The sequence below is a fragment of the Nomascus leucogenys genome, chromosome 2 (assembly GCF_006542625.1).
Source record: "Nomascus leucogenys isolate Asia chromosome 2, Asia_NLE_v1, whole genome shotgun sequence".
In the NCBI taxonomy this organism is placed as follows: domain Eukaryota; kingdom Metazoa; phylum Chordata; class Mammalia; order Primates; family Hylobatidae; genus Nomascus; species Nomascus leucogenys.
The window spans coordinates 40,530,793-40,554,062 of NC_044382.1; the positions used below are offsets into that span (position 1 = coordinate 40,530,793).

At 43.4% G+C, this 23,270-nt stretch overlaps 1 protein-coding gene across 2 annotated transcripts in view; it reads left to right on the forward strand.

The window, feature by feature from the left end:
• Positions 1 to 287: 287 nt before the first annotated feature.
• BRD8 (bromodomain containing 8) overlaps positions 288 to 23,270 on the forward strand; it is a 39,877-nt gene continuing 16,894 nt past the window's right edge. The window contains exons 1-22 of one of the 2 annotated variants that reach the window (XM_030828686.1): positions 306 to 408; positions 1,334 to 1,430; positions 6,973 to 7,042; positions 7,692 to 7,741; positions 7,948 to 8,070; positions 8,196 to 8,276; positions 8,699 to 8,763; positions 9,749 to 9,885; positions 10,419 to 10,637; positions 11,028 to 11,172; positions 12,383 to 12,592; positions 13,002 to 13,282; positions 13,948 to 14,400; positions 14,695 to 14,788; positions 14,975 to 15,021; positions 15,764 to 15,978; positions 16,993 to 17,085; positions 17,269 to 17,337; positions 18,320 to 18,497; positions 19,208 to 19,312; positions 19,782 to 19,826; positions 22,094 to 22,486. In XM_030828686.1, the coding sequence (XP_030684546.1) occupies positions 390 to 408; positions 1,334 to 1,430; positions 6,973 to 7,042; positions 7,692 to 7,741; positions 7,948 to 8,070; positions 8,196 to 8,276; positions 8,699 to 8,763; positions 9,749 to 9,885; positions 10,419 to 10,637; positions 11,028 to 11,172; positions 12,383 to 12,592; positions 13,002 to 13,282; positions 13,948 to 14,400; positions 14,695 to 14,788; positions 14,975 to 15,021; positions 15,764 to 15,978; positions 16,993 to 17,085; positions 17,269 to 17,337; positions 18,320 to 18,497; positions 19,208 to 19,312; positions 19,782 to 19,826; positions 22,094 to 22,153 (2,856 nt within the window). In that variant the 5' untranslated portion in view covers positions 306 to 389 and the 3' untranslated portion in view covers positions 22,154 to 22,486. Of the gene's footprint in view, positions 409 to 1,333; positions 1,431 to 6,972; positions 7,043 to 7,691; positions 7,742 to 7,947; positions 8,071 to 8,195; positions 8,277 to 8,698; positions 8,764 to 9,748; positions 9,886 to 10,418; positions 10,638 to 11,027; positions 11,173 to 12,382; positions 12,593 to 13,001; positions 13,283 to 13,947; positions 14,401 to 14,694; positions 14,789 to 14,974; positions 15,022 to 15,763; positions 15,979 to 16,992; positions 17,086 to 17,268; positions 17,338 to 18,319; positions 18,498 to 19,207; positions 19,313 to 19,781; positions 19,827 to 22,093; positions 22,487 to 23,270 lie in introns of those variants that run through there. The other variant, XM_030828678.1, reaches the window with a different exon arrangement.

Below are 23,270 nucleotides of genomic sequence, written 5' to 3' on the forward strand. Positions count from 1 at the left end.
ATGAAAGGGGGCGGGCCTGACTGGAATTCCAGTCGTTCGCTTCCGCTTGACCTCTCAGATCTAATGTGGGTCCGGGTTATCAACTGTCGTGGGTTGGCAGTTATTTCGCCTGGGATTCTTCCAACTTAACCCTTTTCCTTGAACCTTAGACATTTCTTACCTAAGAAGCCTAAAAGAAATCTTGAGGCTTCAGCCGCCAACTCCTGTCCTTCCTTCTTAACAGGAGTGCACAAGATAACTGGTTTAGGGTGCTTGCCTTTGTCTTAAGGGGAAAAACGACATTTCCCAGGAGGCACCGCGAACCAACGGCGGTACACTATTCCCCAGAATTCCAGGGTTTCGGCCCTGCCCGACCGTCTCTCCTCAGGGTTCGAGACTTCGGGGCTAAGATGGCGACGGGAACGGGCAGTGAGTATCTGAGCAGGTTTTGCGTGAAAGGCCTTTGTAGATCCGAGGCTAGATACCATATCTTTGTTACACGCTTAGGGAGTGGGAGAAGTGGTTTGCTTGAGAGCCCAGGGTTTTCAGAGACCTGCGCTCTACAGCATCGTGAAGACCAACGTTTGGGGGCCCAGAAATCTGGGATCATGCTTCTCAGGGAGGGAGCGGAGGTGTGAGAGAAGCAGCTTAGTGAATCCTAGTGTGTTAGGAGCTCTGCGGGGTAACCGTAAAAGCACTCTAGAAACTTGGGCGTGCAGACGAAAAGATGTTATGAGCCAAACGGAGTAACCTGCACCTCAAAGAGCCATTCATTTTTCTGTCCGACGTTTGTGAGGCAGTGGAAGTGGGGTCTTTTAACCATGAGCTTTTCTTGCCACTCAGGAAATTGCATCTCGGGGATTTCAGCCATTTTTCTTTTTTTGGACTGAAAAGGTCTTTTATGCCCGACATTTGGAGTAGAGGATCTGAGAGAAGTAAACAAGTTTATGCTAAGAGGGAGGCGGGGTAGTAGGAGGGGCTGGCCGCTCGGGTTCCTGGGAAATAAGCCCTTAGTAAGTTTAAACTGGAATAAAGTCCAGTATTCTTAAAACTGGGCTTTTAGGGAGAACTGCCTAATCTGATATTCCCTGTTTTTTAATAAAGCGGAGCTTCAAGCCATGGCATTTTAAGAAATAAAATGTTAATAATTCACATGCAATGAATAGGTACCACGGTCACTGGTGATATTTCACTTGGAGAGGTGAAAATCAAGATTTGGTGATAGTAGCTCACTTTGTCCTAACAAGTTGGAATGTTTTGTATTAGGCTTTTAGTCCTCTTTTTGGGGATTTTGGAGCTTAGCACTACAGTCTCTGGTTCTTTCCAAGGCTTTTTTTTTTTTTCCCTTTCCCAGAACACAAGCTGCTAAGTACTGGCCCCACAGAGCCATGGTCCATCCGAGAGAAGCTATGTTTAGCATCTTCTGTCATGAGAAGTGGAGATCAAAATTGGTAAGGTATCTAGGATGTCAGCTTTTCTGGGTCTTAGAAATTGTTAGATACTCTTTCACATTGGTAGATTTCTATAGTTAATCATATTAAGCTGTAAGTAGACTTTCTTTTCTTTTTCTTCTTTTTTTTTTTGAGACTGAGTCTGCTTCTGTCGCCCAGGCTGGAGTGCAGTGGTGCGGCCACACCCAGCTAATTTTTGTATTTTTTAGTAGAGACAGGACCTCAGGTGATCCACCCACCTCAGCCTGCCAGAGTGCTGGGATTACAGGTGTGAGCCACTGCGCCTGGCCATGCCTGGCTAATTTTGTATTTTTAGTAGAGATGGGGTTTCACCATGTTGGCCACGATGGTCTTCATCTCCTGACCTCATGACCCGTCCGCCTTGGCCTCCCAAAGTGCTGGGATTACAGGCATGAGCCACCGCGCCAGGCCTTTTTTTTTTTTTGAGACAAGGTTGCACTCTGTGGCCCAGGCTGGAGGGCAGTGGTGTGATCTTAGCTCACTGCAGCCTCCATGTCTGAGGCCCAAGTGATCCTCCCACCTCAGCCTCTTGAGTAGCTGGGACTACAGGTGCACACCACCATGCCCAGCTAATTTTTTGTTTTTTATTTTTATTTTTTGTAGAGATGGGGGTTTCATGTTTCCTAGGCTGGTCTCGAACTCCTGGGTTTGAGCGATCAGCCCACCTCAACCTCCCAACCTACTGGGATTACAGGTGTGAGCCACCAGGCCAGCTGTATTTCTTCTTTTAAACAGCTTTATTGAGATATAATTCACATATTATAAAATTAACCTACTTAAAATGTACAATATAATGGTTTTTAGTATATTCACAGTTGTGCAACCATCACCACAATCTAATTTTAGAACATTTTACTTCTAAGAAAAACCCCTTACTCCTTAACTGTCAGTCCATGTTGTCCCTTCCTCACCACCCCCAAGCAAGCACTCATCTACTTTCTATTAATTAATTAATTAGTTAATTTGAGACAGAGTCTCACTGTCACACAAGCTGGAGTGTAGTAATGAGATCTTGGCTCACTGCAACCTCCGCCTCCCAGGTTCAAGCGATTATCGTGCCTTAGCCTCCCAAGTAGCTGGGATTACAGCCATGTGCCACCACGAGTGGCCTGGCTAATTTTTGTATTTTTAGTAGAGATGAGGTTTTGTCCAGGCTGGTCTTGAAGTAATCCACCAGTCCTGGCCTCCAGAAGTGCTGGAATTACAAGTGTGAGCCACCATACCGAGCCAACTCTCTTGTCTCTGTAGATTTGCCTATTCTGGATATTTCATACAGATGGAATGATATGTGCTCTTCTGGACTTTTTTTTTTTTTATCACTTGACATAACACTTTTAAGGTTCATTCTTATGTAGCGTGTATCAATACTTAATTCCTTTTTTAGCTGAATAATAAATAATCTGTTGTATGAATATACCAAGTTTTGTTTATCCATCACTTGATAGACAATTGGGTGGTTTCCACTTTTTGGCCATTATGAATAATGCTGATGATGTGCACATTCGTGGACAAGGTTGTGGACAATGTTTTTAATTCTCTTGAGTTTTTTATTCAAGGAGTGAAATTACTGGGTTATGTAGTAACTTTATTATGTTTGACATTTTTTTTTTTTTTTTTTCAGACAGGGTCTCACCCAGGCTGGAGTGCAGTAGTGCGATGTTGGTTCACTGCAGCCTCTGCCTCCTGGGCTCAAGTGATCCTCCGGCCTCAGCCTCCTGAGTAGCTGGGACTACAGGCACATGCCATCACCCCTTGCTAATTTTTGCATTTTTTGGTAGGGATGGGGTTTTGCCATGTTGCCCAGGCTGGACTTTTTTTTTTTTTTTTAACTTAAATGTTTACGTTTTTGTAGAGATGAGGTCCCACTACGTTCCCCAGGCTGGTCTCCAACTCTTGGCCTCAAGTGATCCTCCCAGTTTAGCATCCTGAGTAGTTGGGACTACAGACCCTTGCCACCATGCTTGGCTAATTTTTTGTGTTTTTTGTCGCTTGTTGCCCAGGCTGGTCTTGAACTCCTGGGCTCAAGTGATCCTCCCACCTTAGCCTCCTAAAGTGCTAGGATGGTAGGCGTGAGCCATCACTCCCAGCCTAGAACTATCATCATTTTACCTTGCTCGGTATCAGCCCCCCACCCCCTTTCTTTTGCATCATCCATTATGAATTTAACTCTCTTGCCACATTTATAAACAATTCAGTTATTTGCTGATTGTCGTGCTTCCTAGCATTTTTTGTTCTTTTTTAAATCTAATTTTTGAAGTAATACATGGCCACCATAAAAACAAAAACACTATATAGAAAGAGCAATAGGAACAAATAAATGGGTTAAAAACTTGAGTTTAAGGCCAGGCACAGTGGCTCACGCCTGTAATCCCAGCACTTTGAGAGGCCGAGGCGGGCGGATCACGAGGTCAGGAGATAGAGACCATCCTGGCTAACACAGTGAAACCCCGTCTCTACTAAAAATACAAAAATTAGCCGGGCATGGTGGCGTGTGCCTGTAGTCCCAGCTACTCAGGAGGCTGAGGCAGGAGAATGGTGTGACCCCAGGAGGCGGAGCTTGCAGTGAGCCGAGATCGCGCCACTGCACTCCAGCCTGGGCAACAGAGCAAGACTCCGTCTCAAAAAAACAAAACAAAACAAACAAACAAAAAAACTTGAGTTTATTTTTTGTCACACATACAGGAAGTCTAGGCAGTCCGCAGCTCTCATAGCAACTTCACAGTGACATTAGAGGCTCAGGATCTTCTCTTTCTGTTCCACCTTCCTCAGTGCATAGTTTATCTTCTGGTTGTGTTATGGTTCACAGTGGCTACTTGACATTCAGCTATCACATCCTTGTTCCATTCAACAAGAAGGAAGGGGGTTGGTAAGAAAGGTCACATCCCTTCCCTTTTAACAACTTTTTTGTGATATAATTGATGTGTAGTAAACGGCACCTTTTTTTTTGAGATGGAGTCTCACTCTGTTGCGCAGGCTGGAGTGCAGTGGCACAATCTTGGCTCACTGGAACCTCTGCCTCCCAGGTTCCAGTGGTTTTCCCACCTCAGCCTCCTGAGTAGCTGGGACTACAGGCCTATGCCACCATGCCTGGCTAATTTTTGTATTTTTTGGTAGAGATGGGGTTTTACCATGTTGGCCAGGCTGGTCTTGAACTTCTGACCTCAGATGATCCACCTGCCTCGGCCTCCCAAGGTGCTGGGATTATAGGCGTGAGCTACTACACCCGGCCACTGCACGTATTTAAAGCATAAGACACGGTATTTTTGAAATATATATACATCTGTGAAACTATCTACAATTAAGGTAATTATTACAGTATCCATTAACAGATGAATAGGTAAAGAAAATATATGTGTGTATATATATACATATATGTATACATAGATACGTATCTATGTATAGATACATATATCTATATGTGTATATGTGTATATATACGTGTATATATGTATATATACATATATCTATATGTGTATATATTTGTATATATGTATATACGTATATATGTGTGTATACACACACACACACACACACACACACACACAATGGAATACTGTTGAGCCATAAAAAAGAATTAAATCCTCCATTTGTGATTCCATGGTTGAGCCTGGAGGATAGTATGTAAAGTGAAATAAGCCAGACACATAAAGAAATACCATATGATCTCAGTTATATGTGGAATCTAGGAAAAATTATAGACCTTACAGAACTAGAGGATAGAATGGGGCTGGGTGCAGTGGCTGACATCTGTAATCCTAGAACTTTGGGAGGCCAAGGCCGGGGGTCGCTTGAGATCATGAATTGGAGACCAGTCTCTACAAAAAAACAAAAATATTAGCCAGGTCTGGTGGTGTGTGCCTATAGTTCCAGCTACTTGGGAAGCTGAGGTGTGAGGATGGCTTGAGCCAGGGAGGCAACATCAGAGACCCTGTTCCCTACAAAAAAGAAAATTAGCCAGGCATGATGGTGCATCTGTGATATCAGCTACTTGGGTGGGGCTGCAGTGGGAGGTTGCCTAAGCCTCAGAGTTGGAAGCTACAGCGAGCCATGATTGTGCCACTGCACTGAAGTCTGGGTGACAAAGTGGGATACTGTCTAAACAAAAACAATGTGTGTTTCGTGTGTGTGTGCGTGTGTGTATACACATACACATGTATATGTATATAAACTGAGCTCATTCTTAAACGAAACAGGTAAACTGGTTTGAAATAGAATCTAATCTGTATATTTCCTCACATTTTTATTAGATAAATAGTGTTGAGTCTTTTTTTTTTTTTTTTGAGATGGTATCTCACTCTGTCACCCAGGTTGGAATGCAGTGGCATGATCTCGGCTCACTGCAACCTCCACCTCCTGGATTTAAGTGATTGTCCTGGCTCAGCCTCCCGAGTAGCTGGGATTAAAGGTGCACGCCACCACGCCCGGCTAATTTTTGTATTTTTAGTAGAGATGGGGTTTCACCATGTTGGCCAGGCTGGTCTCAAACTCCTCATCTCAAGCGATCTGCCCTCCTCGACCTGAAGTGTTGGGATTACAGGCATGAGTCACCACGCCCGGCCATAGAAAAATAGTGTAAGGATACTTGAGTAAAAGTTTTAAATGTTATTATTTTATCAGCAGATACTAAGTCATAAGATTCAAAATTATATGCAATGTCTTCCTCCCATTACTGTCCCCCATCTACTAGTGTTAGCAGTTTCTTGTGTCTCTCCAGCAAAATTTTGTTTATGTGAGCAAATATTTTCTTTTTCCCCTTCATCCCTGTCATTTTTTAACACAAACGATTATATACTATACATGCTGTTCTTTTTTTTTGAATGGCGGAGGGGGTGGTCTTACTCTGTCACCCAGGCTGTAGTGCAGTGGCTTGATTTGGGCTCACTGCAGCCTCTTGACTTCCTGGGCTCAAGGGATCCTCCCACCTCAGCTGCCCAAGTAGCTGGGACCACAGGCTGCAGGTACGCACCACCACACCTTGTCGATTTTTTTTTTTTTTTGTAGGGATGGGATCTCCTTGGGTGGCTTGAACTTCTGGGCTCGAGCTATCCTCCCACCTCTGTCTCCCAGAGTGCTGGGATTATAGGCACGGTCCATTGCATACCTTGCATTCATTGGCTTTTTTTTTTTTTTTTTTGAGATGGAGTTTCACTCTGTCCCCAGGCTGGAGTGCAGTGGCGAGATCTCGGCTCACTGTGACTTCTGCCTCCCGTGTTCAAGAGATTCTCTTGCCTCAGCCTCCCAAGTAGCTGGGACTACAGGTGCATGCCACCACGCCCAACTAATTTTTGTATTTTTAGTAGAGACAGGGTTTCACCATGTTGGCCAGGGTGGTATTGATCTCCTGACCTTGTGATCTACGCATCTTGGCCTCCCAAAGTGCTGGGATTACAGGCGTGAGCCACTGCGCCTGGCCATTCACATCTTTTTTATTCCAAAGTTTGAACTCCAAGCCTTGCACTCTCAGCATACCTCTCCTATTATTTTCTGCTTGGTGTGTAATAAAGCTTTCCTCATTTTGTAGGGTATCAGTTAGCAGAGCAATCAAGCCCTTTGCAGAACCTGGCCGCCCTCCAGACTGGTTCTCTCAAAAAGTAAGTTCCCAAGCAAGTGCTCTTTTAGAGCAGTCTTTGGATTGTAAAGTAGGTTCTCTACAGGCCCTGGCTTTTAATTACAAAGCTTTTATACCATGATGTGGGAAAATAGTTGAGAATACCTTTTTCTTTTTCCTACTGTTTGCTAATCCATCCACGTATGATCATATTAGACCTTTCTTATTGGTGTTGCATAACAGTTAAGAGCCCAAGCTTGGGAATTAGATCTGGGTTCATTATTACTCCATCTAAAAACTTTGGGCCATGATCCTCTGTTTTTTCATTTGTAAAATAGAGATAAAAGAGTTGCTTCAGGATTGTTGTGAAGTTAATTGAGGTAATACATGTAAAACATTTAACACAGTGCCTTGCATGTGGTAACTGCTTGGTAGATATTAGCTATAAATACTGGCAGTTAGGTTGCCTTTCCCCAAATGCACAAACTCCAGTCCATAAAACTCCCTTTTTCTGTGTCTTGTTTTGATTATTTTGAACTGATTTGATTATAAAGTTACTTGCCTTCCTAGTAAACTACTCCCATCTTACATATAGCTGTCTTCTCTAAATCTTACTCTAATCTCTTGAAACTTTGAAAGGTCATTTCTTTCCAGGCTTGCTCATCACATTTTCACTTTTTTTTTTTTTATAGCATTGTGCTTCCCAGTACTCGGAGCTTTTAGAGACCACTGAGACACCAAAGTGAGTACAAAGCCAGGTACTTCAGCCAAATTTCTTTAGTGGAGAGTACTTACTGAGGAATTCTGGTTTATACTTACTTATAATACTGGATGATAAAAAAAATAGCAGAAGTTATCCATGATTAAGTGGTAAAAGCAAGTAGGAGAGGGGATAAATCTTCTGTTATCCGAATATAAATTTTTTTTTTTTTTTTCAATTTTCCACAGACGGAAACGAGGTGAAAAGGGAGAAGTGGTGGAAACTGTTGAAGATGTTATTGTTCGGAAACTGACTGCTGAGCGAGTTGAAGAACTAAAGAAAGTGATAAAGGAAACCCAGGAGAGATATAGGTACTTATCAGAGAGAATGCCAAAAGATTGAGAAAGACATAAGGGGCTGTCTTCTGGTACTGGTGAGAACTTTTAAAATAGCAGATTAAAAAACCCAGTCTACCTAACTCTCTTTCTTCCCATAGACGGCTAAAGAGAGATGCAGAACTAATTCAGGCTGGACACATGGACAGCAGACTGGATGAGCTTTGCAATGACATTGCAATGTGGGTTATATTATATTGTTCTTCTGTGCTTCTTTCTTTTTACCCTCTTTTCCCCTCAAGTAATCTGGCTTATTTCCTCCAACTGCCATCCCTTTAGACTTGAGACAGATTGTGGAGGGGGAAAGCTACAGAGTGGTTTGGTGGCTGGGAGGGGGGAGTGAGTCCTAGAAGGTAATATAATGGAACATTTCAGTATGAAAACATAACTTAGTTCTAGCTTAAGAGTGCCTATAGTTTGCCTGGGTGAAGAACTGGGAGTTAGGCAGTATACCCCAATTCACTGTTTTGCTGGTTAGAATTCCTGTTTAGGCCGTTCTTCCAGAAAGTGCTGGCCTGGCAAAAAAAATTACTTTGTAAGGGTTCTGTGAACTCTGGGGAGGAGCCAGAGCTGTCTAGCATCTAACACTTAATTCCCTGTTTAGGAAAAAGAAATTGGAAGAAGAGGAGGCTGAAGTAAAGAGGAAGGCTACAGATGCTGCATATCAGGGTAAGCTGAACCTAGTATGCCTCTTTAGCAATTGATTGCACAGTACTGCATGCTAATGAGAGTTGGACTGTTTTGTAACATAGAATCCATTGATGTAAATTTACTTGCAGTTTTCTCTTCTACCAGAATAAAAACATCCCTTAATGTCTTAAGAAGAAACTCCTAGAACATGAGTTGTGCTCAGATCTCAATAGACCTTAAATTAACTTCAGGACACAAAGGCTTGATAAGATATTGAACATAATGTTTTAGAAGTCAAGGGCCTGTGAAAAGATTGAGAATAGTTCAGTCATTAGATGAGGGGAGAAATTTAAGCATTTACAACTCTAGGAATACATGCTATGCGCCAGTGAGGTCTTCCCCTATTTTTGTTTTTGTTTTTCCCCCAGGCGAGTTTTGCTCTTGCTGCGCAGGCTGGAGTGCAGTGGCGCGATCTTGGGCCGCTGCAACCTCCGCCTCCTGGGTTCAAGCGATTCTCCTGCCTCAGCCTCCCGAGTAGCTGGCATTACAGGCGCCTGCCACCACGCCCGGCTAATTTTTATATTTTTAGTAGAGACGGGGTTTCGCAGGCTGGTCTCAAACTCCTGACCTCAGGTGATCCACCTGCCTTGGCCTCCCAATGTCCTGGGATTACAGCTGTGAGCCACCACACCCGGCCTTCCTGTTCTTAAAAGCAAATATTAATAAGTTGCTAAAGAGAATATTAAAGGATGTTTAAACTACTTTCCCACTCCAAGGACCTTTGGGATAATTAAGTAGTTTGAGATTGTTAAAGGAGTTTCTTAGTGTGAGAATTGCCCTTAGGAAAAATTAGGCTAAAAAGTTATCCATCTCCAGAAGTGTAAAAGCTTTCTAATCCAAACTCATTATGCTGCTTTAGTAACACAACATTCCTATTTGTCCTTTATTGTATAATAGCAGAATAGTGCCAAGTTTCATTTATTTAATCTTGAAGATTTGGACATTGTTCTCTTTTATATTCTAGCTCGTCAAGCAGTAAAAACACCCCCCCGGAGGTTACCCACTGTGATGGTTCGCTCTCCTATTGATTCTGCCTCCCCAGGAGGTGATTATCCACTTGGGGACTTGACTCCAACCACTATGGAAGAGGCCACCTCTGGGGTGAGTATATTTCCATCTGTGGGAATTGATCAGTGAAGGGGCAATAAGCCAGCAGAGCGGAGTGATGAGGAAACCACTTTTGGCCTAGAGGCAACTTCCTCTCTTGATCTGAATGCTAAAGATTTAATTTACCATGTTGTGTGCTCTGAGATAAGAACGGACCTAAAAGCATTGAGGCTTTTGACCTTTTTGAGAAATAGGTAAAAAACTATTTTAAGGAATTGTTTCATACTAGTCTTGTGAAATTCCTGCTGAAATAAGGGACAAAATCCTTGTAAATGTAATATTGGTAGTGGGTAAGGAGTTCATAAAAGGCAGGTTGGGTGGGATGGTTGAGTCATTGTGGGTTTGAGTGGATGAAAGAGAAGATTGTGGGGAAGAAAAGTATGGCTAAGAGCAGGAGGGATAGAGGGTTTCTGGGCAATTCTATTCAGGACTAATAAAATAATAGTTAGACACACTAACCCATACAGATTAGTAGGGAACCTTCCATAGTTTGAGAAGTCAGATAAAGGTTCTCTGTTGTCTCTTAGGTAACCCCCGGGACTTTGCCGAGTACCCCAGTCACCTCGTTTCCTGGGATTCCTGACACCCTTCCTCCAGGCTCTGCACCCTTAGAAGCCCCCATGACCCCAGTAACAGATGATTCACCCCAGAAAAAGATGCTTGGACAGAAAGCAACTCCACCCCCCTCCCCTCTGCTGTCAGAGCTCTTGAAGAAGGGCAGCCTCCTGCCTACTAGCCCCAGACTGGTATGGAGACTTCTGTGGGTGTTTGAGAGCTGTGGTGATTTAGTACTTGGAAGGGAGTGCCTGGGACCTAAAATGTGACATGGGGAATAAAAGTTCAAAAGAGGAAAAGATTTCCTAATTAAATGTTAATTTTTAAAAAATACAGTAAGTTGACAGTACCCATGGGTCCTGAGGTATCTGAATCACAATTATTTTGGTTCTCTTCTCCAGAGAACTCTTGTCAAATAAGTTTTGAACATTATAGTTTAGAGTTTCCCTTGGGTCTTAAATTATTCTCTGTGGATATTACTATTAGTTTTCATGAGGTTTGATCAACTGCTGGAGCTTTGTTGGGAAATGGTAGTAAAGGAAAACTTGAGTGTAGCCTTCACCTCTGTTCTTCCCTGGTAGGTCAGTGAGAGTGAAATGGCTGTGGCTTCTGGCCACCTGAACAGTACAGGTGTCCTCCTGGAGGTAGGCGGGGTCCTTCCCATGATACATGGTGGGGAGATACAGCAAACACCCAATACTGTTGCAGCCTCCCCTGCTGCGTCAGGTAAGTTACCGCTTTTCCTTTATCAACCTCAAAGGTGTTGAACTTGACATTGACTGACCTCAGTTTCACTGTTTGTTACTAAGCAGTTGTCAGTCCTAGATTTAAAGCCCAACTTTTTCTAACTTTTTTTTGGAGCTACTTTACCTGGTAAACAATGTAGTCTCCATATTATAAAGCCATCTGTCTTCAAGATAGTGATAGCCCTGATTGACCACAGCATGGATATTGAGAGTAATATTGAGCTGCTTTCTTAGGGCTTGCAAAATCAAGGTTGCTAGAGATACCTAAGATTATAGAATAGTGGAATAAGATTTGGAACCAGAGAACTGGGCTTGAATTTCAGGCCTGCGACACATTGGTTTTGTGACCTTGGATAGGTAACTTAGCTTTTGAGCCTCAGTTTCCTTTTTCATTGTAACATATCTACTTCACAAGGATGTGATGAGAATTTAATGAGGTAGAAAGTGTAAAGCAGGGAAATAAAAAAAGCTCCATAGAATACCATACAAACCTTATTGGTATTTGAATGGTGTTGAACTTGGGTAGTTTACAATATGCTGAACTTCAGCAGAAGTGACAGATTTATTCATACCAGGTTTTTGTTTCTTGGTGATTAATTTTCCTCTGAGGAAAAATTACCACCCTTTGTTTTGTTTTGTTTTGTTTTGTTTTGTTTTTTGAGACGGAGCCTTGGTCTGTCGCCCAAGCTGGAGTGTGGTGGCACGATCTTGGCTCACTGCAGTCTCCACCTCTGCGTTCAAGCAGTTCTCCTGCCTCAGCCTCCTGAGTAGCTGGGATTACAGCACCTGCCACCACGCCTGGCTAATTTTTTTTTTTTTTTTTGTATTTTTAGTAGAGGCAGAGTTTCACTATGTTGCCCAGGCTGGTCTCAAACTCTTAACCTCAAGTGACCCACCTGCCTCGGCCTCCCAAAGTGCTAGTATTACAGGCATGAGCCACTGCACCTGGCCTTACCACCCATTTTTTATATATGTTGTGTGTTCTAGTGCTTTGGTTCATTCCTAACTTGGAGGAAGATCTTAAGTAAGGTTAGAGAGAGTAAGGATATAGATGATGAACTTATTCAATGCAGAGTTGCTCTTATCCTTTGAGACCATAAGAATTTTCTTAGTTGAGTCTTCAAGTAGCTATTGCTTCTTATTTATGTGCTTTCTTCTTACTTCATTTTATGTACCTCTTTATATGTTAGGTGCTCCCACTCTTTCCCGGCTTTTAGAAGCTGGTCCTACACAGTTCACCACACCTCTTGCTTCCTTCACTACTGTTGCCAGTGAGCCTCCAGTTAAACTTGTGCCACCCCCTGTAGAGTCTGTGTCCCAAGCTACCATTGTCATGATGCCTGCGCTGCCAGCACCATCCTCTGCTCCGGCTGTCTCCACTACTGAAAGTGTAGCTCCAGGTGCGTCCCTGAGCAGCCACTAGGTCTAAAATTTCATTTTGAGCTTTAGTTAGAGAAAAATGACCAAGAGCATCAGCTCCAATTCAGATGCTTCTTCTCTGTTCTACATAGACATGTGCCATCTTTATCCTTAGAAATAAATATCCTTAGAAATAGATGTGAGAAGAGGTGGGTGGGCATTTATGTATTGCAGGAAGAGGCTAAGTATACAGATGTGAGCAGGCTTGAGAATATGTTCTCACCTTTCTAGATAAAACTGGGGAGAAGAAAACATAGGCACATGTTGATAACTCTTTCTGACCTTAAGTGTTTGGATATTTGACATCTGTCTGTAGCGCTGATGTGATCTCAAGGTGGTCACTTTGTACCCAATAAGCTTCTGAGATGCTTTTCTCTTTCTGTTATTCAGTGAGTCAACCCGATAACTGTGTTCCCATGGAGGCTGTGGGGGATCCACATACTGTGACTGTTTCCATGGACAGCAGTGAAATATCCATGATCATCAATTCTATCAAAGAAGAGTGTTTTCGATCAGGGGTAGCAGAGGCTCCTGTTGGATCAAAGGCTCCCAGCATAGATGGGAAGGAAGAATTAGATCTGGCTGAGAAGATGGATATTGCTGTGTCTTACACAGGTGAAGAGCTGGATTTTGAGACTGTTGGAGACATCATTGCCATCATTGAGGACAAGGTAATTATTCAGCGAAGCCCCAAAGAATCTCATGGGTCCTACATAGGCCTGTCTCTTCAGCCTCACTTTGCTGCTGCTGCTGCTGCTTTTTTTTTTTTTTTTTTTGGAGACAGAGTCTTGCTCTGTCATCCAGGCTGAAGTGCAGTGGCACGATCTTGGCTTACTGTTACCTCTGCCTCCCAGGCTAAAGTAATTCTTGTGCCTCAGCCTCCTGAGTAGCTGGGACTACAGGCACATGCCACCACGCCTCACTAATTTTTTGTATTTTTAGTAGAGATGAGTTTCGCCATGTTGGCCAGGCTGGTCTCAAACTCCTGGCCTCAAGTGATCCACCCACCTCGTCCTCTCAAAGTGCTGAGATTACAGGCATGAGCCACCATGGTTGGCTGCTTTGCTTCTTACAGTAAGAATTACTTAAACAACTCTCCTACTTTTGCCCATCTCCATCTTTGTAGCCCTTTGGTGCTAACATACTAGTCATCTCCCCAGGCCTACCTATGTTACTGGTTTGCCCAGGACAGGTGCCTGTTCATTGTTTGCCCCCACTACATGGAAAAAATGGAGCGAAAAGCTGCAGATTCAAGCCATCACATTTGGTGCTAACAAAAATTGAAGGACTTGGGCTTCTTTCTGTGACCTCAATAGTCTTGTGTTTTGTGGGACAGGTAGATGATCATCCTGAAGTGCTTGATGTGGCAGCAGTGGAAGCAGCACTGTCATTCTGTGAAGAAAATGATGATCCTCAGTCCCTGCCTGGCCCCTGGGAGCATCCTATCCAGCAGGAGCGGGACAAACCAGTACCTCTCCCTGCACCAGAAATGACGGTCAAGCAAGAGAGACTGGACTTTGAGGAAACAGAAAACAAGGGAATACATGAACTGGTGGACATCAGGGAGCCCAGTGCAGAGATCAAGGTGGAACCTGCAGAACCAGAGCCAGTCATTTCAGGAGCCGAAATAGTAGCTGGAGTTGTTCCAGCCACAAGTATGGAGCCACCAGAACTCAGGAGTCAGGACTTAGATGAGGAACCGGGAAGTACTGCAGCTGGAGAGATTGTTGAAGCAGATGTTGCCATTGGGAAAGGCGATGAGACTCCACTTACAAACGTGAAGGCAGAGGTACTTAATAAAGATTGGGGCTGGGGAGATGGAGGTTTATACCTTAGGTAAGAAGTGACAGCTTAGGCTTTTTGGTTTTCCAGTTGCATTCCCGAGTTCTGACATGTTTGATGTGTCCAAAGCCCAAATGCTGTAATTAGATATACTTATTCCTGTTAAGGTGACCATTGGAGTCACATTACATGAGTAGGACTTAGAATTTCTTCTATGGTCTCATTATCATTGAAGAATAAAGTTGTGTGAGCTATAGCGATTTACCAGTACTTAGGGTGTTTTTTCTTTTCTGGTTTTCAGGCATCCCCTGAAAGCATGTTGTCTCCATCACATGGCTCAAATCCCATTGAAGATCCTTTAGAGGCAGAGACTCAGCATAAGTTTGAAATGTCAGGTAAATAAAGTCCTCTTTCACTAACTTGAAATCATTTGCTTTGGCTTCTGAGGGATTGTGGGTTGTGGGCAAGTAGAGGAGGTAGAACAGGTCAGCATGGAAAGGAGAGCTGCAGGGGATTATGGTCCATAGGAAGGGGAAGGCTAAGGTGGAAAAATCTTCAGGTAGTCTTTCTCTCCTCTGCAGACTCATTGAAAGAAGAATCAGGGACTATTTTTGGAAGCCAGATAAAGGTATTTCAGACTTTTCTTTATTCCTCTTGCCATGTGATTAGATTTCCCTATAGCACTACTTTTTAATGAATTTCAGTAAAGTCACATCTTTATTCTCTGATAAGAGACTGGTATGGAGTTGCGTGGGGAAAAGCTGCAGTAGACAGGCATAATGGGAGTACCATAGCAACAGGTGCCTCCCATATGAAACAGCTTGTGAATATCACACAGTCCTTAAGAAGCCTTGATACACTTAAGAGTGATTTGGAGTGAATAAGGCTACCAGAGCCAAGGAGAACATACAGGAATCAAGTTTATTAATTAGACTATCCAAACAGAATCATCCAGAGTTTTCTTTTTAGAATTATTAAAGCAGTAGTAACAGAGGCTTAAAGAATGTGATGTGAGCTTGCTCCATCAGATGAGACACAAAATAAAAATTATTTTTGATAACTTTGTACCCAGGGTCAGAGTTACTCTCGAGCAAGGGGAAAGAAGGAACGCCTCTTAGCTTAGTCTTAAGTAAGCAGCTTTTTTTTTCTTTCTTTTTAAAAGATCCTGGGTATTATTCTTTGTCCAGGTTCTAAATTACTTAAGTCAGTGTCTGTAAGTAGATGGTAGTATAAGTGATAGACAGCTAAGTCAGGAAACAGCGTGAGGTCATTTCTAGAACTAATTCTAACCCAAAAGACAGATCATGTTTAATGATGCTTTGCTGGATAGCTTTGCTTGCATTTGTTAACTGGAGCATACTGTATCTAAGGATGCCCCAGGTGAGGATGAGGAGGAAGATGGTGTCAGTGAAGCGGCCAGCCTAGAGGAGCCTAAGGAAGAGGATCAAGGAGAAGGCTATTTGTCAGAAATGGATAATGAACCTCCTGTGAGCGAGAGTGATGATGGCTTCAGCATACACAATGCTACACTGCAGTCACACACACTGGCAGACTCCATCCCCAGCAGCCCTGCTTCTTCGCAGTTGTGAGTATCTGAGATTCTTTCTTTGAGGCTAAGGCAGTGAAAGTGAGAAGGAGAGGATCTTTTCCTTCCTTCCTTCTATCCGTCCGTCCGTCCTTCTTCCTGTCTTTTCTCTTTTCTTTTCTTTTCTCTTCTTTTCCCTTTCCTTTCCTTCTCTTTTTTCTTGTTCTCACTCACCCATGCTGGAGGGCAGTGGTGTGATCTCAGCTCACTGCAACCTCCACTTCTCAGGCCCAAGCAATCCTTCCACCTCAGCCTCCTTAGTAGCTGGAACTACCAGCCTGCGCCACCACACCCTGCTAATTAAAAAAAATTTTTTTAGTAGAGACCAAGTTTTGCCATGTTGCTGAGGCTGGTCTCAAACTCCTGAACTCAAGCATTCCACCTGCCTCGGCCTCCCAAAGTGCTGAGATTACAGGCGTGAGACACCATGCCTGGCCTTTTTGTTTATTTTTAGATTTTTATTTAAAAAAAATTTTTTTAAGAGACAGGATCTATGTGGTCCAGTCTGGTCTTGAACTCCTGACCTCAAGCAGTCTTCTTGCCTTGACCTCCCAAAGCAGTAGAATTAGAGGCATGAACCACCGTGCCTGGCCTGATCTTTTCTTTAGTGTTTCCCTTTTTTGGCCTGGAATAAACAGTTGACAAGAAATAATTAGGGCTGGGCATGGTGGCTCACACTTGTAATCCTAGCACTTTGGGAGGCTAAGGCAGGAGGATCGCTGGAACCCAGGAGTTCGTAGACCAGCCTGGTCGACACAGTGAGACCCCATCTCTACAAAAAAATTAAAAAATTAGCTGGGCATGGTGGTGTGCCAGCTACTTGGTGTAGTCCCAGCTACTTGGGAGGCTGAGGTGAGAGGATTGAGTCTGGGAGGTTGAGGCTGCAGTGAACATGATCACGCCACTGCACTCCAGCCTGGGGTACAGAGTGAGACCCTGTCTCAAAAAAAAGAGAGAATTATAATTTTTATTTTTTAACTTGTGCCTAGTGGAATTGCTGTATCTCTGTTTCAGCTCTGTTTGTAGTGAGGATCAGGAAGCTATTCAGGCACAGAAAATTTGGAAGAAAGCCATCATGCTTGTATGGAGAGCTGCAGCTAATCATAGGTGAGTGGGCTTTACCAATCAGTAGGTTCATTTTCTCCTACTCTTCATTGTTGGTGACTGGAAAAAAGTCTGAGTAGGCTTCTGTGGAACTGCTGGTATTGGTTCTTACTACCTTCAGCGAGTAAGTTCCCTCCCTGCGCTTCTGGAGAATGTCAGTAATTGCACCTTATTCCTTTTGGACAGGTATGCCAATGTCTTCCTGCAGCCTGTTACAGATGACATAGCACCTGGCTACCACAGCATTGTGCAAAGGTGAGCAGCCATGGTCCACCTAGCATGGTAACTTGCCTGAATTATAAGTTGTCCAGTCTTAGTGAAGTTTTGCTTTCGATAGAAAGGTTAAAGCAAGTAAGTTTATGGTTTTTTGTTTTTTGTTTTTTTTTTTGAGACAGAGTCTCGCTCTGTCGCCCAGGGTAGAGTGCAGTGGTGCAATCTTGGCTCACTGCAAGCTCCGCCTCCCGGGTTCACGCCATTCTCCTGCCTCAGCCTCTCCGAGTAGCTAGGACTACAGGCGCCCGCCACCATGCCCGGCTAATTTTTTGTATTTTTTAGTAGAGACGGGGTTTCACCGTGGTCTCGATCTCCTGACCTCGTGATCCGCCCGCCTCGGCCTCCCAAAGTGCTGGGATTACAAGCGTGAGTCACCGCGCCCGGCCATGATTTTGCTATAAGGGGCACTGAGTGCTAAACTGATAATTCCAGTGGCTGGATCACCACTGATAGCCTAAGAGAATAAATCTCCACCAGGAGCGGTAGCTCACACCTGTAATCTTTGGGGATGCTGAGGTGGGTGAATCACTTGGGCCCAGGCATTCAAGACTAGCCTGGGCAACATGGCGAAACCCCCTCTCTCTAGAAAATACAAGACTTAGCCAGGTGTGGTGTTGCGTATTTGTAGTCTCAACTACCTGGGAGGCTGAGGTGGGAAAGAGCCTGGAAGTTCAAGGCTGCAGTGAACCATGATTGTGCCACTGCACTACAGCCTGAGTGACAGATCCAGGCCCTGTCTCCAAAAAAAAAACTAAATAAACTCCCTTTATTACCTTTCTCAATGCTGATTATATAGATTGTTTCTTGGGTTAAGTGCATGTTTTGGGATAAGGGGTTAGCATTTAAGTCCTGGCAGCTGAGAATTAAGGTATATATGAGAAAGTCTGTATGATAATATATTCAGAGATCTAGGTGAGTCCTCTTTCCACCCCCACTGCCACTTACCCCTGTTCTTTTTTTTTAGGCCTATGGATTTGTCAACTATTAAGAAAAACATAGAAAATGGACTGATCCGAAGCACAGCTGAATTTCAGCGTGACATTATGCTGATGTTTCAGAATGCTGTAATGTACAATAGTTCAGACCATGATGTCTATCACATGGCAGTGGAGATGCAGCGAGATGTCTTGGAACAGATCCAGGTACTTTGAGGATCTTTTGTGTTTCAGCAAGGATGAAACTAAAATAATCAAGGGGAGGATTCATATTGATGCCAAGAAGGGTTGCTGTGGCTTTTACTTGGATAGCTATCAGGGACACAATTGAAAACATAATATTTTGTTCTTATTTTTATTTTCTTTGGTGTGAAAGAGTTGTGATACAATATTCTACCTTTCTTGGGCAATTAATTGCAGTTTCATAAAGTTTTTAAATTTTTTTAAAAATCGCGAATGTATATTTTTTAATTACATTAAGTACCTGGTACATAGTAGGTGATCAGCAAATAAGAGTTTTTCCTTTCCTTTTCCCTGCTTTTATCCTGTGATTGCGTTACCAGGTACTTTTTGGGGTGTTGAACTTGGAAGAATGTTGCAAATCTTTGCACGATTTGTCAAATTACTTAAATTGCTGAATGATCTTTGGTTCATTCTAGTTTTATTCTTTTTCTCATTCCTGGAGGATAGAGATTTTGATCCTATATTATAGCAAAAAAAAAGTTAGGGCTACTTGATTCTTTAGCATCCCTATCGCAACTAAAATTAAAACTTAATATGCTAAACTTCCAATCAGTCAAAATATATTTGAGCCAGAGGAGTACTATACAAAGTTCTATTTACAATGCTTAAAGTGTACTTAATTTGTCCCTACTAAATCAGGTCTCCATGGCCTACCCTGTTTCTTCTCTCTACAGCAATTCTTGGCCACACAGTTGATTATGCAAACATCCGAGTCTGGGATCAGTGCTAAAAGTCTTCGAGGGAGAGATTCTACCCGCAAACAGGATGCTTCAGAGAAGGTGAGGCGATCAGGAAGGAACCTGTGTGCCAGTGTTCCAGTAGTAGAAGTCTGAAGCATCCAAGGACCCTTATGTTACTACTTGGTATTGGGCTTCTAGATTCCAATGATATACAGACACATAGATGTTAGAATGGTGGTGGTTTGCACCCATCTAAACATTGAATAAGCCTGTTGTAACCGAAAGGCCCAGTCACATGGGAGAAATCGTGAGTAGGGGAATTATTAATTCCTCTGGGAGAGTGCTCTCAAGGCGGGGGAAATGGCTTAGCCTGCAGCAGTTGGGGACCATCAGTTTCTGTGCTAGAGGCGTAATGGACAGATTGCTTTTGGATCTCTTTCCTCTTGTTCTTGAGTTTTTAAATTTTGTCCTTGTGTGTGTGGTGCTTGTGTCTCTGTCCTGAGGTTTGGGGTGCTTGTGGCTGAGAGTTTCTGTGGAACCTGATCAGTGTTTGTTTGTCCTCTAACAGGACAGTGTCCCAATGGGCTCTCCTGCCTTCCTTCTCTCTCTCTTTGTAAGTATTGAATGGCTGCAAGGGGTGGTGTTGCCACAAAGATTCTCAGCTCTTAATGGAGGTGGGTGGCAGAGGGAAATCCAACATGCAGACTGTGGCAGTGTCTTGAACTTCTGTTTATTGAGGTCAATGAATAAGAAACTCTTTTCTTCTGCATTCCTGTCTTTCTGCATGTGTGTGTGTGTGGGCTGGGTAGGGACTGTTTTTGAGATCACTGGGCTGAAATGTATTCTAGGGGTGAAGGATCTAGGATGTACCTGCTCGTCATGTCCTGACTTCACCTTTTACCAATTCTTTTCTTAACAAATTTAAAATTGGTCAGAGCAGGAGCTGCTAGCTGGCTTTTTAACAGTGTTTCTCATAATGGCAGTACTCAGCACATAGTTTTTCTCTTGTCTCCTAAAATTAAGTTGCAAGACTAATGTAACAAACACTTAGTAAAATTTAAGCTAAAGAACTCAGAATAGGCTGGGTGTGGTGGTTTACATCTATAATTCCAACACTTTGGGAGGCTGAGGTGGAAGATTGCTTGAGCCCAGGAGTTTGAGACCAGCCTGGGCAACGTAGGGAGACCCTGTCTCTATAAAATTTAAAAATGGCAACAACAACAAAAAACCCTACTAGCTGTGCAGCAGAGTGGTGCGCACCTCTGGTCCCTAACCACAAGCTACTCAGAAGGCTAAGATAGGAGTATCACTTGGGCCCAAGAGGTCAAGGCTGCACTGTTCATACCACTGCACTCCAGCCTGGGTGACAGTGAGACCTTGTCTCAAAAGAAAAAACATTCTCAGTAATGACCACTGCAGCTGGGTGCGGTGGCTCACACCTGTAGTCCTAGCACTTTGGGAGGCTGAGGTGGGCAGATCACCTGAGGTCGGGAGTTCAAGACCAGCCTGATCAACATGGAAAAACTCCGTCTCTACTAAAAAAAAAAACAAATTAGCCAGGCGTGGTGGCATACGCCTGTAATCCCAGCTACTCGGAAGGCTAAGGCAGGAGAATCACTTGAACCCAGGAGGCGGAGGTTGCCGTGAGCTGAGATTGCACCATTGCACTCCAGCCTGGGCAACAAGAGCGAAACTCTGTCTCAAAGAAAAAAAGTGACTAGTGCATCAATAGTGGCTGCTGGAATTACAGATAAGCTTAGGAGAGCTAGCCTAAAGACTTTTATTACTTTCCTCCATAAATTAACTGGCTCTGACTCTGTGTTGTTCATTATGGGACAGTGAGGTATAATGTAATGGAAGGGCATCAGGCTAGAAAACTACATGGTCTTAAGGTCATTGGATAATCTCTTGGGGCATTGTTTTCCTTGGTGTGTGATGAAGCTAATATAATGAGGTACTTGTCCAGCCTACCTCACAGGGATGTTGTGAGGATAAAATGAGATAATAGATATGAAACTGGCTTGGAAAAAAAAGAAAAGCATTATACACATGCAAGGTTACCACCTTTTTATTTTCCCTGTTGCCTCGTGGGCAACTTATGTTCATGGACTCTAAAAATTTTAGAGTCCTTGCATATTAGAAATGTAAAAATGGCCTGGCCCAGCAAAGGTTTCAGTAATTCATCTTGCCTACAGGCTGTACCACAGACAGAACATTATAATCTCCGTTGTTTCTTATTGGCCTACAACAGTGACTCTGGATCCCCCAAGCAAAGCATTTGGCTGGCTATTGCAAGGCTGGTTAATGGGATCTTTTATCTATTGAAGACAGCAAAATATTGCACAAGAGGAAGGAGCTGGGCTGCAGGGAGAGAGCAGCAGATGGAAAGAAGCCTTCTAATTGCCTGATCTCATGGAAAACCACTGTCAGGAGGTGCTAGGGAACTAGTGCCAGGGTCAGTCTGCAGGAAAGGCCTTTCTTATAGGGACCAACAGTTGGACAGGTATGTTAGTCAAGAACCTCACTACCCATTGCCCATTCTGACTCTCCTACCTTTCTTTTACTCTCCTGTTCCTTTGCACATGATTTGGGCCTGGGTGGGATGACTAATAGTCATTCTGTGGGACCCTAGGTGAATTCCAAGGACCTTTGTAGTGGGCATGAGCAAGATATTCCATCCTACATTTCCTCTCATAAACTACCAGGTGTTCTTTAGCCACTCTGTGGGAAGACAGAAATATGCCCCTCGTCCCTCTGGATTTTTCTGCTGATTCTCTTCTCCCCTCTCCCCCAAGAAACCAAATCCCCAACTTTTCTGTTGCACTGTCTCTTGTCTCCTGACCAACTCATGCTCCCTTTCTTTCTCTGCCTGTCATCTAGGATGGAGGAACCAGGGGACGCCGCTGTGCCATTGAAGCAGATATGAAGATGAAAAAGTGAAGCCTCAGAGTACCCTCTTTGAGCCGAACCTAAAATAAAAGTAAACAAGATAGAGCTTGGGCTTGCGGGCCCAGTTCCAGAGGTGGAAGTTACAGAAGAGGAGGTACCTGGGCCACACGACATGAGCTGGAAAATCTCTCTTAGAGAGTTGGAGTAGCACAATTGCCTGTTTTAGGGCAGAAACCATGGGCTATGTTAATGTCCTAATGTGTAGTTAGCAGATTGTAGCTAGTTTGTATTGTCTTGTCAATTGTACAGACTTTTTAAAAAAACAAACAAAAAAAAACACCTGTGAAATGTGTGTGTATACAATAAACTGAAAAAAAGAAAAAACTACCTTTTGGCTTGTTCTCTCTGTCTGTGTGTGTGTGTGTGTGTGTGTGTGTGTGTGTGTGTGTGTGTATTTGAAACTTGTGGTTTCTTCTGCATGATAACTATTTCATTTGTAGGAATTAGATTGTTACAGGGGAAAAGTGGTCTTATGAACTGCTTGCTGTAGTGTGAGAAGGTAAGCAACCAGAATTGAGTTTATAGTTAATATACCTTAAAGTGTTGCATTGCGCAGGAAAGACTTCCTTATTCAGGTTTTCTTGAATGTTTGGGAAAAAAGGTTTTCAGAATTCTGTTCATGGCATTGCTTAAAGAAGATTAGAGCATGGACATAGGTAGCTTTGACCCTTATCTCAGGAACATTTGTCTCACTTAATGCTATCTTTGCAGATGGTATTTCTAGGATAGTGTGTTACCATTTCTTTCCTGTTTTTATGGTTAAAGACTGTATAAAGAGTTCTTGGCGGCTGGGCGTGGTGGCTCATGCCTGTAATCCCAGCACTTTGGGAGGCCAAGGCTGGCAGATCACGAGGTCAGGAGTTCGAGACCAGCCTGGCCAATATGGTGAAACTGTCTCTACAAAAAATAGAAAAATTAGCTGGGCGTGGTGGCACGTGTCTGTAGTCCCAGCTATTTGGGAGGCTGAGGCAGAAGAAGCACTTGAACCCAGGAGGCAGAGGTTGCAGTGAGCTGAGATCGCGTCACTGCACTCCAGCCTGGGCGACAGAGCAAGATTCCATCTCAAAAAAAAAAAAAAAAATAGCCCAACACTTTGGGAGGCTGAGGT